Below are 16,498 nucleotides of genomic sequence, written 5' to 3'. Positions count from 1 at the left end.
GAAGATGGTCAATCCCATGTTCACAACTTAGGGCCACACATCCCGTTTCAGCTCAGCCCTGAGGAACCCCAGGAGCTGCTCTACCGCAGCGTCCTGCCCCTGGGACCCCTGCAGCAGACCAGCCCTTCTCAGCCCTCCACCGCTCCACTCATGGCTCCGCCCAGCTCGTGGCTCTCCCCCGTCCCCCGAGTCCCCACAAGGGTGCTACCGCTGGGAAGAGCAGGCGGCGATGCCCATGGACCGTGCGTGGGCATTGGGACCACATCACTGCAGCCACAGCCCAGGGCAGGCGGGGAGCCCGCGAGCCCGCGGTGGGCACACAGGGTGACAAGGGTGCACCTGTCAAGGGCGCCAAATGGGACCGAATGCTGGGATGCACAGCCTCCTCATTACTATTCTCATCCTCTTAAAACGCTAGCGTGCTCTTCACTTCTCTGGACTGATTCCTACCACTCAGGAATCAGAGCTCGAGCGCCGTTCCAACGGAGCGTCGCCCAGTGGGAGACGGACCGCACGGTCTGACCAACAGAGAGCCAGGGGGAGTGGGCACTGGCCCCGCCGTCCCCTTCGAAGGCCCTGACCGGTGGGCAGAGCCGGGTCGCCGTGGCCAGAGCAGGCAAGTCCACTGCCCCAAACCTGGGATCTAGAGGGAGGCCAGCGATGCCTGCATCACGCCATGAGGCGCCGGGGCCCTGTTCCTGGGCTCCCCAAGCCCGATCTCCAGCTTCCCCAAGTCTGTGAGCTGCCCACATCCTCTGTTCTTCCAACCGGGGCTTGACCAACAAGCACCAGCTGCAGGAAGCCGGGGGGATGGCCTGGGGCTGGCCATGGGGAGGGAGGCAGCGATCCCCGAGTGCTCAGGTGGTCTCGTGCAGCCACTCCGAGCTGACCACAAAGCAGTGAGGTGGGTGCGTGGAGTCGCTGCCCCTCCGACGGCTCCAAGACCACGCGCTCCTGGTCCCGGCTCCTGCAAACTTCCAGGTGCGAAAGCAGGTCAGTGACCAGGAGGGAGTTGGGCCCCAAGGAAAGCGAGCTGGGGGGGTGGGGGAGGGGGGTTAGGAGCGCGGTTCTGTGACAGGGTTTCAACCTTCCTAATGCCCCAACCCTTTAATACAGCTCCTCATGTTGTGGTGACCCCCAACCATAACATTATTTTCGTTGCTACTTCATAACTGTAATTTTGCTACTGTTATGAATCGTCATGTAAATATCTGATATGCAGGATGTATTTCCATTGTTTACGACCCACAGGTTGAGAACCGCTGGTATAAACCCATCGCCAGCCACCGGTCTCCCGAGTGATTTAAAAGTAGCCCAGTGATGGCAAACCTTTTGAGCTCGGCGTGTCAGCATTCTGAAAAACCCTACCTTAACTCTGGTGCCGTGTCACATATAGAAATTTTTTGATATTTGCAACCATAGTAAAACAAAGACTTATATTTTTGATATTTATTTTATATATTTAAATGCCATTTAACAAAGAAAAATCAACCAAAATGAGTTCACGTGTCACCTCTGACACGTGTGTCATAGGTTCGCCATCACTGAAGTAGCGTGTTTGCAGTTCAGGTGGTTGCCTATCGTGTTACCTTTTAATAGTAAATTCCAGTTTTGTTTCATGTGCTGAGGGAATCGATTTTGCTGTCATGGTGTCACAACAAGCACATGTTCCCCACCATCGGGTGGGGCTGGCTGGTCTGGGGGGGTCCCCTGGGCGCACTGTGGCTCCCCCTCCTTCCATTGTTTACGACCCACAGGTTGAGAACCGCTGGTATAAACCCATCGCCAGCCACCGGTCTCCCGGTGGGGAGACTCCCCAAGCCCGATCCAAGTCATGTGCAGTGGCCATGGGGAGGGAGGCAGCGATCCCCGAGTGCTCAGGTGGTCTCGTGCAGCCACTCCGAGCTGACCACAAAGCAGTGAGGTGGGTGCGTGGAGTCGCTGCCCCTCCGACGGCTCCAAGACCACGCGCTCCTGGTCCCGGCTCCCGCCCCCTGGGCGCACTGCACATGACTCAGCACCCGACTTGAGGACCCCGAGCGTCTGGACTTGGGTTTCTGGCACCTGCGACCCGAGTGACAGCAAGGCAAGTGTCACTCCCTCAGTGACGAGTGCTATTGGGGGTCCCAGAGGACAGCGTGTGGGCAGAGCCGCCCCTCACCCCGCCCGAGGCTCACGTCCCTCCTGGCACCTGCTCCCGCCGCTGCTGGGCACCCAGGCCGAGGCCCCACCATAGGTTCGCCCAAAGGTGCTCCGGCCCGAAGGTGCACCGCCTCCCAGACAGCTTCATACTCAGCTCAGACATGGCTTCCCACAAAACGGCCACTGGGGGACGTAAGCAAAATGGGGTTCCTGTTGGTGCCACACGAAGGTGCAGATTCAGGGAGAGGCTGCCGTGTCCCTCACGGGGCGGGTGACTGCCGCTTCCATGGGGACCCTGTGCCATCCAGGCTGAGCCGCTTGGGCCTTAGGGGCGCGGCCTGTCCCCGCTTCTCTGATGGAGCGACTCACAGTGAGGGCGCCGCCCCTGGAGGCAGCAGGCTTGCTTCTCCCGCGGGAAGCCCGCGTGCACGGGGTGCGCCCCGAGGTGGGGCCAGAGTCCTGGGGACGGGCCGCCAGCTCTGAGGGGAGCCCCAGCTCCAGGACCCCCTGCCCACATCCTCGGGGTTCTGGTGCTGGCTCTGCTGCAGCGGTGGCCACCAGTTGACCGACGGTGAGGGAGGCGATGGTCAGTCAGGTCTGTGATCCCGAAACGTGGGACTCAGTGTGTGAGCCTGTTGACAGCCGGCTGGTGCGGGCACAGACAGACCCGCGGGGCAGAGCAGGGCCCTGAGCACCGACTTGCGCTGGAGAGCGACCTTATGGATGTGTATTACGTCTCAATGAACTAGTGAGGAAGAAAACCAACAGGATTCTTTCACACCGTAGGGGAGGGGGGGCTCTTTCAGTACTCATGGGAAATTTCAGATTTTGACGACTTCAAATTTTTAAATTTCCTAACACCCAAAAACAAAGGGCAGGAATGAGAACTCCTATAACAGTGTCAACAATAAAAATAAACTTTAAAAATAATCAAAAATAAAGTTAAAAAATAACCAGGAAAAGTATTAACGACACACCCAGCAAATATTTCATATCCACATCACAGGGTTTTATAAAGCAATGTTCTGAAGCACCGAATCCAGCGCTGCACGACTTTTAAGGACTTTTAAATGTTGCCGGCTGTTTCTAGCAGCCCACTGCTAAAAGTTAAAGGCTACAGTCCTTTATAGGCTAATGACGACATTGTCTCAGAAAGGCCGAGCAATTAAAATATTTAAATATTTTCAAATAACAGCTGACACTTAACGAGCGCCTGCACTCAGACGCGTCAGCCACGCAGGGCGGGTGTCCGTGTAAAATGCTGTCAACATGCAAGTCTCCCGCGTCCCACTTCTGCCCTTGGAGGTGAGTGCGGTGGCTGTGGCCACTCTTCCTGGTCCTCCTCACAGCCCAGGTTCTGCACAGCCGCTTTGCACAGGAAGCCCAGGCCTCCGCCACCCGTCCTGGGGCTGCAGGTCCCCAGATCTGGGCCTGTGCGTTCAAGCGGGAGCCAAAGAGAACTTCCCAACCACCTCCTTCTGTAGGAAATGGGCCTCCGTGACCCATCTCCAGCATGGTCGGCTTTTGATGGAAATGGTTGCTGAGTTTCCCCAGGGCAAGCAGACCGTAGGGAGGAGGGAGGAGGATATAGAACAAAGCACTGCGGCCAGCATCATGGTGGAAACCCCCGAGGTACCTGCCTCAACTAGACTGGGGGAGGTGGAGGCAACTAGAAGAGGCTTCAGCCCAATTTTTTTAAATGGCCCAATGGGAGACAGCAAGACCTAGGCGACATATGAGGAAACAGGTGACCCCACAGTACTCAGCCAATGAGGACCCGGAGGAGGGACTGAATAAACAGGCTGTGTTTGCTGCCCCAGATGTACCTGTACAACTGGACAGGCACCCGCTCTTGAGAACTTATTAAAAGTCTGATTTTTTCCATACTTCTGTCTCTGAGTCCGTTACTTGAATTCGGACAGGTGAGGATTTCTCACAATTCCTTTCAAGGCAATCAAGTAGCGTTCTTAAGGCGCAAATGTCTCACACGTGTTCTCTACCTGGTTTACTGTCCCCACCAAGACTGAGGTGACAGCTCTGAGCCACGCCTTTTTGGTTTAGAAGAGCGGAAACTGTTTGGAGGTAGAGGGGCTCTGTCATCCAGTCCTGGGAATGGGGGGGGGGGGGGGACGCTCCTTGGCCGTCAGTGGGAGTAAAACGTCTCTGAGAGGTGGTGTATATAGTGGTTAAGGGCAGGACTTAGGAGCTGGCCAGGGATTTGAATTCTGAATCCTGTGGGCCCCTGGACAGGTTACTTAACCTCTCTGTGCTTCAGCTTCCTCACCTACAAAGTGGGAATAATACTGTTACTAACAGTACACACCTCACAGGGTCACCATGGGGACTGAATAAATGACATATGTAAATGCACTTTCACACAAATTAAACGCTAAAGCAAAGCCTGGCGCCGGGAGCACCAAGTGGCTGCTGTTGGGAGTGTTCTTGTCATCACTATTTTAAAGCAGGCGGTCCCTTTTGCAAGCGACATACATAACATCAGTCTCACCTTAGAATCCAGCTTCCCATCCCCTGGCGTGGGCAGCGCTGCGGAGCGCCTGGCAGCCTCGCTCTGGAACCCAGTGCCTTTGGCTGGGCAAGCCGAGCGCACGGAGGCCGGCTGCTGCCACGTCCCCACCCCTCGGCACCCCACGACCGACGCCAGCAGGGCCTGGGCCTGCGCTCGGGGAGACCGGGGAGACCGAGGCCAAGGTCTCCCCGCAAACGGCAGGCTCGCCCCCGCCGCCGCTGCACCTCCAAGGCCACAGTGAGGACACAGCGAGAGGAGGCGGCCGTTGTGGATGCTGGAGGCGGAGACGCGCCCAGAGGACCGAGGGCCACATGGGAAGCGACCACACTGGCATCGCATGAGGAGCTGGCACTTGACTGTCCAAATCCACCGTCTGCTGATACAAAAAACCGTGCAGTTTCCAGGGCTGCCCCTCATCCCTGCAGCGGCCTCGTCTTCAGTAACAGCGTCTCATAGACAAGGCGCAGTGACCACCGCCTCGGCCTCACTCCCAGCCAGGGCCTGCCCCGTGGCGGACACTGGCGGCCCTGCTCCCGGCCCGGCGTCCTGCTGGCCCGGCGGCTGGGCCTCTGCTTGGGAGAGCTGAGCAGTGAGACACCAAGAGGAGCTGTCTCCGTCTGGATTTCCTATTTGGTTACATTTGAACTTGAAAGACACCTTCCTAATTGAGTTACACACAACAGGAGGTTAAATCACTTCTCTCAAAAACTAGCTCCCAGCTCTCCCCTTCCAGACATAGGGATCAATCACCTAGTTTTGAAATGTTATAATCCATGTGTTAGCGGTTCAGCAATTTCGACTGATTTTAAGTACATTTTTGCGGGCAACAAGGACTCTGCACGCCTAGGACTTCTGCCTCAGGTATCTGGGATAACACATTTCATCTGATGAACAATTTTCACAGCCCTCAACGTGGTGTCTTTCAAACTAAAGTTTACCATCCATTAATACAGGTCAGGAAATGACTTAGTGGTTTATGTTAAAAAAATAACGAAATGGAATAGAAAATGCCAGCATACATCACACACGTGAAAGGAGGCCCTCCTGGTTAAATGTTCGTTTATACGGACAGAAGTGTGTGCGTGTGGCTGCGCGTGCTGACTCACATGTACAGTGTGTCTCTTCTGTGGTCAGAAAGCGTAAAGCACTGCCTGTCGGTGCCTGCACCAGCGGCTAACGTCCGTCCTGTCCCGAGCGCTCGCTGCGCTGCCTGGACCACACTCAGTGCGGCCGAGCCTTCTGTGGGAGAGACCAGGGGAAGCACACAAATCTAGGTACTCAGTCAGGATAACACATCATTTCCGCGATTGAGGCTCCATCTCAGAGTGCAAGAAACTGGCCTACCAGTATCTCCACCATAAAGAGAGAAAAGAGCGGCTTCTGCCTCCATTCAGTGTCTCACCAGAATTACTGCTCTTTATACAAGGAAATGGAAGTACCTATACATACCCTGAAGTTTTAGACATGATGGTATTTCCGATTTTTTAGAAAAACACATTTCAGTGCTTATAAGCACTCATTTTTGTAAAACTTTAATTTCTAAGACATTTAAATGGTCACACTGACAATATCTCATAGAAACAGGAGTAACAATTTGTAAAAAACAAACAAAACAAAAAAACAATGCCCTGTAAACAAATCTACCAGTGCCTCCAAACATTATTTTTAAAGTAACATCAGACCAGATTTTTTAAAGTTTAAAAAGTCAGTACTGTATATACGCCCATATATTTTTTTAAAATTACTGTAAGAATTCTCTTTATTCATTAAATACTATGCAAACGACCAGAAAGCAACAAGGCTTCCAACCTGTGCTGTGGACAGATTCAGGGTGACCGAGGCCATGGGGGACCACTGTGGCCCAGCAAAGTCAGGCAGGTGCGGGTGCCCCAAAGACCAGGTGTGCGCACACCTTTAACGCACCTGGGAGTCAGGAACACGGGAAAGTTCCCTCCCACCCACAACCCACTGTGCACTGAGCGCTAATGTGAATGTGTTTGTGTTTACTTAGAACAGATCTAGCTTAGAGAGAATGTTCATAAAGCTAAGAAAACATTAAATCTAAGAAATAGGTTGGAAAATCATTACAAAAGTTATCATCTGTAAGTTTTATAATTTTAAAATATTTAAATATGCAGAACCAATTAATGACAGGAGTTAGCTGAGTCTCCTCAAGAAACCTATACCCCCAGGCCTAACGCCATAAGAAAAGACGGGGGAGATGGGAAGGGGGAGGCCTGTGGTCACGAGGGGCAGCGCCACTTTCGGGATGGCTGCTGGCCTTCACCAGCCCTCACTGACAGGTGGCTGCAGGCCCCGGCCCAGAACTCTCCCGGGACGTGCCTGAACTGGGCTGACTGGGCAGTGCCACTCTACTGAAAGAAGAGTGTCTGCTCCCATGGCCGTCTGTCCCAGGGCGACTCCCAGAGTTCCCGCGAAAGCCACAGCTGGCAGCTGATGCCCACACGGGCAGGTGCAGGAACGAGAAAGCACGCCTGCGTGCGCCTCCTCGGGCGCGTCCCATGCTGGCCGTCACCAGCGCGAGCACGAGGCTTACTGAGTGCTGTTCACAATCCTCAACTATCTTTTAAGCGGCCTGCATTTCCACGTGGCTCCGAAGGAAGTGTGGGTGTACATGGAGGACAGGCAGTCAGTGGAGCTTACAAACATAACCATTCATTTTTCTTAATATTTTGACTCTAAGTGGAAATGTTTTGATGTCCAATATACACAGCCTGGTTTTCATAATTGCTCCCTCCCCTCAAAAAAAAAGCTTTAAATGCAACAATTTGAGAAAAAAGTTATTTTACTGTTGCCTGCATAGATGGTTCATCGCACACACACAGTGCACATGAATATGTGTATGTATTTACAGACATGTGAACATACGTGTGTATGTAGAGACCGGGTGTGGGGCTGTGCGGGGGCCCTCGGATCCTGCACGCTCGACTGACAGAACTCGGTCTCCTGGGGAACAACTTTATTCAGTGGACGTGGGGCCACGACACGACCCCGAGAATTATTTACAGCTTAAGAACTGAGTGGCTAGCAGATCACGATAGTCGGCCAAACTCTTCTTATGCCAGAACCAAATGCTGTGCGTTTGGTGCTAAACTGGTTGCTTTTCCGGGTCTGAGGTTTAAATGGCAAAAGTAGCGAAGCCTGAAGCAGCGGCAAAAGAAAGGGGCTTCTACCCAGAGGGCTTAGTTTAGGATGGACGGAGGAGCATGAGGAGTTAAGGGAGTTTAGAAAAAAGGGCTTAAAAAATGGTGTCATACAGCCTGTAAGGCGGGCGCTGGTCCCAGGGTCTCACACTGGCAGCTGTGCCAGGAGAGGTGACACTGACTGGCCATGAACTTGGAACTGGCTGGCCCCTCCATCCCACCTTGCTGACGCAGGGTTGCCCAAGCGTGGGGGTAAGAGTTCCCTGTGTCCCCTGGACTCACATCCGTAACTAAATCTGAACTGTGCTTTGTTCCTGCATCAAGGACGTGGAAAATATCAGGCGCCATGCCAGCTCCCACGTCCCAGGCACAGACATTCCCGCACCTTGTACACGCCCTTGGCCTCGCCCCACGCCCTTGGTCACCTCCTGTCCCAGCAACAGGTGCCGCCAGCAGCCTCCACGTGTGCAGGTCCTGGGCTGGAGCAAGTCCTCGGAAGCCCTAGCTTCCCGGCTGCCTTCTGGTGGCCGTCCCGACAGAGCAGACGTGGGTGTGGGGCTGGAACCCACGCCCCGCAGGTTCCCAGAGGACAATTAGAAAGTGAGTGGGGCCGCCACTCCTGGGACCAGGAATGTCCGAGTCCTCCCGCATCTGCGCTGAGAGCGGAGCGGCCTCACAGGACTTTCTGGTGCCCATTGGCAGACGGCTTGGCGGTGTCCGACTCCCGGGGCGCCCTGGATAAGTGCAGCTTATGGAGTCCTGCGGGGAGGAGGAAATGGTGAGAGGAGGCTCTGCCCCAGGCGGGTGGGGGTGGCGGTGCTGGGGACACCTCCAAGGGGTCGCTCTTCCACCTGGGCCCGGGCCAGCCCCGTGGCACACATAGCGCCCCATGAAGGTCCCGCCCCACTCACCCACCCTCAGCACTGATCCTCCTGCAAGCCTGTTCCTACCCCAAGGGCGCTTCCCAGGGAGCCCAACCCCAAACAAGCATCATCCATTTGTGTTTCAAAATACACACATATGAAGAACACAGGAAAATGCATTGACAGACACAGCAAAATATGAAGCACGTATTTAAAAAGAAAGGCAATGGAAAACATTTCCCAAAAGAAAAAGAAATGGCAAAGCAACAAGTTGAACAAAGATGATATTTCAGAGAATAAAAAGTATTTATGTGAGTCACAGCAACCTGTGCCTCTGAGCCACCACTTCCACGGAACCCAACACAGAACACTGCACCCGCGGGAGAGGGGACAGGACACAGCCCTCCTGGGTGGGGGGTTCCTTCTGAAACATGGGTGCTGCCTGGGCTGGGGTTTGGAGGAACCAGTGTCTGTCTTGTGCAGAAGCCGCCATGGGCACCATCATCCGTAGCTAAACTGAGCGTCCACTGTGTGCAGATGCCCTGACGGGGCATCCAGGACCCTGCATGCAGCGGCCCCGCTGCGGGTACAGCCGCCCTCTCGCAGAGGTGCCCGCGGGAGCTGAGTGAGCTTACAGCTCGGCGGCCTTGCGGTTTAACTCTGGACACTGCCTGCCAGAACTGCCTGATCCCAGCCACTGTGCAGACCCCACAGCCAGAATCCCACACCTGGGCAGGGACCCACACACTTTCTGGTGCTCCGGCTGAAGTGAGGCGTAACTTTTCCCTTTCGGGCCAATATTTCATCAGCCACCTCCTTACAGGGTTAGTATAAAGTAAAACACAAATAATCCGAAATCTTTTCTCCTTCCCCAAGGTCACCCTTTCTTTATTTAAAAAATGTGTGTGTGTGTGTGTGTGTGTGTGTGTGTATATATATAATTGATTTCAGAGAAGAACAGAGAGAGATGGAAACATCAATGATGAGAGAATCATTGATCAGCTGCCTCCTGCACGCCCCACACTGGGGACTGAGCCCACAACCCAGGCATGTGCCCTGACGGGAATCAAACCCTGACCTCCTGGTTCCTAGGTTCACATTCCACCACTGAGCACGCCAGCCAGGCCCAAAGGTCACCCTTTCAATCCCTGGGCTGGGAAGGCCTCAGTGAGCCCAGCATCAGGCTGCCTTGTCCAGGAGCTGGAAACACAGTGAAGCGTGGAGTGTAAGCGCCCAGCGCGGCCAGTGCAGGGGGTGAGCTCACGTCAGGACTGTCAAGCATCAACTGCTGCCTTTCCCTTTTTGCTATAAAGGTTCATGCCCACACCCCAGAAGGCTGATGTGTGGTCCTTTCTATTGACCTGGGGCTCCCAACACCTAAAGGCTGGAACGTGCTTAGGTTACTGCTGACGTAAGCTGGACCAACACACATTTACACCCACTGAGGAGTCGCGCCCACTGTCCTGTGGCCATGGAGACGGGGTCAGGATGCTTCGCTCCTAGGAATGCGAGAACACTGTGCTTTATCCTGAGCTGTGTGGAGCTCACAGAAGAGAACTGGGGGTCGGCCTGACACTTGCAAAACCCAAAGCTCATGAAAATCCTGCACAGAAACAGAAGGCGGTGTCCTTCCCAGAAAATATCCTCCCGCCCTCCCCACTCCCTCCCAGCACCCGGCACAGACAAAGAGCTGCCGCCTCCTGCTCCGACCGCGCAGGGCGGGCTCAGCCTCCTGAGAAGTGTGTCTGTCGCCCCGCAGTCCTCAGGAGGAGCCTGACAGGTGAGGGAGGACTCACACCAGGGTTAGGACTGTGACCTCCAAGGGCTCACACACTTGGAGAAATGAGTGAGTGAAAACTGAAAATTAGCTCTCATGTGAAGTTACGAATTAGTAGGCAGAGAGAAACCACGCAGCACCGGCGGATTACCTAGGGCCTTGAGGAGCTCTTCCCGGACCGCAGAGGTGAATTTTCTGACCAGACACAGTGTTGTCACCACAGCGAAAAGCAAATTGTAGGATAACACAATATAGAAATTTCCCAGCCAGTTAAACCTTCCGAAGTCTCCCAGAAGATCGAATCTAGTGATTCCTGTTAAAAACAAACAGCCCTTAAAATCAGGTATGATGTGTTCACAGACATCACAAAATAAAGTGCAAATCAGATCAATTCCTTGGCCTTTCCCGTTTCTGTCAGTGACTATGCCTTGTGGAACCAGACCCGTCCGCCCTGCCTGCTCCCCCACGTGCTACTCACACAGAGGTCACACAGAGGTCATGCTCACACTGACCAGAACTGCCCTGCTGCTGGGGGGGGGGGGGGGGGGAGGAGGATGTGGGGGCGAGTGAACACTGACCCAGGAAACAGGGGTCTGATAGAAAAAGACACCTGACAACCCACTCCTTCCCCATCCCCGCCTGTCCATGTCCTTGGAGAGGGTGCCTGCCTCTCCATGCCCTCGACTCAAATTCTGTTTCTCCATCGCACATGTGACCTGGAACAGCTTTGCCTCCTCTGGCTGCTTTACTGCCTCCTTTCCCCACAGGATGAGTCCTGAGAGCAGGGGCTTCATCTTTCTGACTCCTGTGGTCCCAATGCCAGAGCAAAGCCTTGCATACACTCAATACTTACTACAGCCTATATAATAATCCTATATATAATAAAAGGGTAATATGCAAATTGATTGAACAGTGGAACCACTGGTAGCTATGGCACGCACTGACTACCAGGGGGCAGATGCTCAATGCAGGAGCTGCCCCCTGGTGGTCAGTGCGCTCCCACAGGGGGAGCACCGCTGAGCCAGAAGCCAGGCTCATGGCTGGCAAATGCAGCAGCAGTGGCGGGAGCCTCTCCCACCTCCGAGGCAGTGCTAAGGATGTCTGTCTGACTGCTCCCGGGAAGGGGTGGGGGGGAGAGTGGCCTAAGCCATCAGTCAGACATCACTTGAGGGCTCCCAGACTGTGAGAGGGCACAGGCTGGGCTGAGGGACCCTCCTGAGTGCATGAATCTTGTGCACCGGGCCTCTAGTAAATTAATAAACACACAGGTGAGGCCTTTTCAGGAAAAAATCATTCATGGGAATCAGATGCTACAGGTTTGACGAATAAAATGGCACAGCTGGAAATGCAGCGTGGTTGTGTCATATTGCAAGGAAGTCCCTTTAACTCACCTGTACACGCTTATAAAAGCAATAATTTAAATAGCCCTTCTCTTCAATGAGCATGTGCCTTGGCCCATACTTACTGAAAAGGATGTGTGAATGGTAAGATTTTCTGACCATTGGTATACTGTTGCCATCTCTCAAGGAAGAACTTAAAGAGCTACAGAGGGTCATATAAAAATTTAACCACAAAGGACTATAAATCAAAACCTTTATTTTAGCCCTGATCGGTTTGGCTCAGTGGATAGAGCATCGGCCTGCGGACTGAAAGGTCCCAGGTTCGGTTCCAGTCAAGGACATGTACCTTGGTTGCAGGCACATCCCCAGTAGGAGGTGTGCAGGAGGCAGCTGATCGATGTTTCTCTCTCATCTTTGCTTCTAACTCTCTATCCCCCTCCCTTCCTTTCTGTAAAAAAATCAATAAAATATATTTTTTTAAAAACACAACCCTTTATTTTATGAGTGCTCTAAGGGTTTCAAGAAAGACTTTGACTAACCTCCATTTCACCTTGTCAGCCAGCTTTCAGACTTCACTCTCATCCCCACCCCAATGCAATCCCATCACCTGCCCAGGGCAGACTCTACAAAAGCAACCCATAGAGACAGCAGAAAACTCTTCATACCAAACAGGCAGGAAAACAAGATGTTTCCAAAAGTAACTCTTTTGTAGTCACATCTACCCAGCGCCAATGACTTTGACTTTGAGAGACAATAATCTACAATAATGTTTTAAGGAGCCAGAAGATTAATGAAAACATATAAACAACAAAATCTTTCTAAAGGCAACAGGGACCCAGAGTCCAGCCAGGGATGCTGCACGGCCCCACACCACAAGACCATGGCAATGGCCGTGGCTGCAGCTCCTCGGAAGTCTTGGTGAAAATTTACTTGTTAAAAGGAATACATGTCTAATTATATATTTTATTTTTCAAATAGAATACCCTTTAATTTAGCCTAAGAAGGTATCTGTAAACAAGACTGAGTCCTTCCAAACAAGCTTCATTGGTTTCAGCCCAGAGATATTTGACCTTCAGGGCCAACGATGCCTTTGAGAATCTAGTGGAAACCATGGCTCTTTTCATAAGAAAGCACATAAATGCACAAATCTTTCATATCATGACACTCACTGATGGAGGAGCTGGAAGGCCACAGGACAGAATCCTTGCCGGACACTCCTCAGAGCCTTATCTAGTCTGAACCTTCTTGATCAGACAGCACCGTTAGCAAAACAAAATGAGAGCACATATACCCAACAGATGTGTGTGCAATTATTTATAAATGATGCTATTCACTGGCATACACATTACACATAGACAAAACAAAGGCTCAGCTAAAAAGTCCCAAAAATAAAGGTAAACGCAAGTTCTACTGATTTGTTCACACAGCCAAGTCTTCCTTTGTGAATTCCTGGGGCCCAGACTCCACGTTTGAAACCACTGGTGTGAGCTAACAGTGAATGTGACGCAACAGAAATGATTACTATGTGGCTACACAGAAAAAAATTTTTAGTTTGAAATCTCTGCAAAAGATCATTGTTTGAAGCAAAAATAAAAACAATGTACCATCTTACCTAATAATAGACAAACATGTAAACTGACCAGCCCTCCGCTATGCTCACCAGCCAATCAGGAAAGTATGCAAATTAACCTAACAAAGATGGCGGTTAATTTACATACATAGGCACAAAGCGGCGGAAGGAAGACTGAAGGCTCTGGCTGGAGCCGCAAAGACTGAAGGCTCTGGGTGGAGCAGTGAAGTCCTGGGTCCCGGGTGCCAGAGGAAAACCAGTGCCGGCAGCCAGGGTAAGGAAAGGCCTATTGCACGAATCTCTTTGTGCAACCGGCCTCTAGTCCTATCTAATAAAAGACAAAAAGGGTAATTGACCGTACCTTCACTATGCTTCCCATTGGCTAATCAGGGCGATATGCAAATTAACCACCAACCAAGATGGCGGCCGGCAGCCATGCAGCTGAAGCGAACAGGAGGCTTGCTTGCTCCAGTGATGGAGGAAGCCAAGGTTCCCCGCCTGCCACGGCCCGGATCTAAGTTCCAAAAGCAACAAAGTTTCAATTATAGAAGCTAAACAAACCCCAGATGCCTACCTGCTTTCAGCCAGCTGTGGCCACGGAGCTGGAGCTGGCTCTTAGCTCCAGTGATGGCAACAAAGTTTCAATTATAGAAGCTAAACAAACCCCAAATACCTGCTTTCAGCAGACCGTGGCCTCAGAGCTGGAGCGAGCAAGAGCCAGCTCTCAGTTCCAGTGACGGCAACAAAGTTTCAATTATAGAAGGTAAATAAATCCCAGAATTAAAAAAAAAAGAAAAAAAGGAGAGGCTGGGAGCTTTAGTCTCCGGCCAGTCTGAAAACAGCCTTCAGCCCCTCACCCAGACTGGCCAGGCACCCCAGTGGAGAACCCCAACCTAAAGGGGGTGTGGCCAGCCTGAAAACTGCCATCAGCCCCTCATCCAGGCTGGCCAGGCACCCAAGTGAGACCCCCACCCTGATCCGGGACACCCTTCAGGGCAAACCAGCCGGCCCCCACCTGTGCACCAGGCCTCTATCCTATATAGTAAAAGGGTAATATGCAAACTGACCCTAACAGCATAAAGACTGGTCACTATGACACACACTGACCACCAGGGGGAGACGCTCAAGCAGAAGCTGCCCTCTGGTGTCAGTGTGCTCCCACATGGGGTAGCTCTGCTCAGCCACAATCCAGGCTGATGGCTGCCAGTACAGTGGTGGTGGTGGGAGCCTCTCCTGCCTCCTCAGCAGCGCTAAGGATGTCCGACTGCAGCTTAGGTCTGCTCCCTGCTGGCAAGTGGACATCCCCTGAGGGCTGCCAGGCTGCCAGAGGGATGTATGATTGCCAGCTTAGGCCCAATCGCCCCAGGGAGCAGGCCTAAGCCAGCAGGTGGTCATCCCCCGAGGGGTCCCAGAGTGCGAGAGGGCACAAGCCAGGCTGAGGGCCGCCCCCCCCCCCAAAAGTGCACAAATTTTTGTGCACCGGGCCTCTAGTCTATATAATAAAAGCCTAAGTGACCATTACAGCGGAACGACCAGAACAACGGGTCACTATGATGCACACTGACCACCAGGGGCAGACGCTCAACACAGGAGCTGTCCCCTGGAGGTCAGTGTGCTCCCCCTGCTCAGCCAGAGGCCAACCTCACACTAAGGAGCAGTGAGCTGAGTGGTAAGGAGCAGCAAGCAGGTGGGTTGTAAAGAGCAAGTGGTCCTGGACTGTGAGAGAGATGTCCACCTGCCAGCTTAGGCCCACTCCCCCAGGGGAGGGAGCAGGCCAGGTTGAGGGACTCCCCTCCTCTCACCCAATGCATGAATTTTGTGCACTGGGCCTCTAGTGGGGTTTATAACATGTACAAGTAAAATGTATGACAACAGTAGCACAAAAGCTGATAGGGAAAAAATGGAACAACACAGGTTTGAACTGTGTAGGCCCACTTATAGACATATTTTTTTAAATAAACACCTGTACTATTTTTGATCCCAGTTGGAAATCTGAGGGCTGGCTGTATGCTTTGATCTATACCTTTTTATATATGGGACTTAAGCATCTGCTGATTTTGATACCTGGGGGGATGCTGGAACCAATCCCCTAAGAACAAATAAATTCTGGGGGAGTCAAAAGTTATATGTGGATTTTTGACTGTGCAGTGGTTTGGCACCCGTAGCCCCTATGTTCTTCAAGGGTCAATCGTCTATTGTTATAAGGTTCTTACACCAACTATAACCTGAAGGTAGACTGTGATAAGTTTAAAATGTATACTATAGATTAAGGACTTGGGACAGCAGCTAGCTGATAGAATAAGCTTTGCCTACCCTCCTATCCTAGCCTTCTTTTAAATTATCACTGCTGATAATCTGCAGTTCCATCCATGCTGTTGCAAAGGAAAAACTTCCTGAATAATCAACAGAAGACTCACAGGAGAGAACCCTGATGCCTGAGGACTGAAAGTGGAGACGGCATAGAGACTGGTGGGAGGGGCAGAGGTGCAAAAGGGCTGGCCAGGTACCCATAGACAGCAGCTAAGTCCCGGAGAGATATCTCAGCTGTGGGGGGGGGGGGGGGGGGGCCACTGAGAAGTCTGGGACCTAATCCCCAAGCTGGGCCCCCCAGCAGAGAGCACCAGAACTGAAGAGGGTACCCATAATATCTGGCTATGAAAAGCAGTGGGGTGCTTTCTGCCAGGGAGAAAGCTGGGAATCCAGGCAACCTCTTAAAGGGTCAATGCACAAAATTCCCTGTGGAGCCACCCACCTTGTGCTCCGGCAGAGGGAGGGTGAAGTGTACTGGAGCTATATGAGCAGAACTCAGGACTAGGAACTGGGAGTATAGAACTCAGAAGGCAGACACCCCCGGTTTCCTGTGCTGAATCATTCCCTCATGCAGCAGAGGACATCTTTGCCAAATAGACATTTGCCTTGCCTGGGGGAAGACAATGACATACCCTATTGGAAAACAATTTTCCCTGAGGCACTTCAGAGACTATAAGTAACAACTAGTCTCCAGGCAGGAGCAACTGCCCCACCCTGTTGGAAAAAAGTCTCCACACCTGAGGATGATTGCCTGGGGCAATTCATATCTGAATCCTATCAGTCTGTAGGCAGACTGTTCTTCAAG

General features: G+C 52.5%; 1 protein-coding gene across 3 annotated transcripts in view; it reads right to left on the bottom strand.

Annotated features, from left to right (window-relative positions):
• Positions 1-6,180: 6,180 nt before the first annotated feature.
• Positions 6,181-16,498, bottom strand: part of LMBR1 (limb development membrane protein 1) — a gene marked incomplete at its 5' end in the record, with an annotated part of 123,725 nt that continues 113,407 nt past the window's right edge. Inside the window, 2 exons of one of the 3 annotated variants that reach the window (XM_081101868.1) lie at positions 6,186-8,592; positions 10,625-10,786. In XM_081101868.1, the coding sequence (XP_080957994.1) occupies positions 8,507-8,592; positions 10,625-10,786 (248 nt within the window). In that variant the 3' untranslated portion in view covers positions 6,186-8,506. Of the gene's footprint in view, positions 8,593-10,624; positions 10,787-16,498 lie in introns of all 3 variants that reach the window. The other 2 variants (XM_081101870.1, XM_081101869.1) reach the window with 2 other exon arrangements.

This window comes from Myotis nattereri (genome assembly GCF_964212035.1).
Source record: "Myotis nattereri genome assembly, chromosome: 11".
In the NCBI taxonomy this organism is placed as follows: Eukaryota; Metazoa; Chordata; class Mammalia; order Chiroptera; family Vespertilionidae; genus Myotis; species Myotis nattereri.
This window is presented reverse-complemented; position numbering and strand designations above follow the sequence as displayed.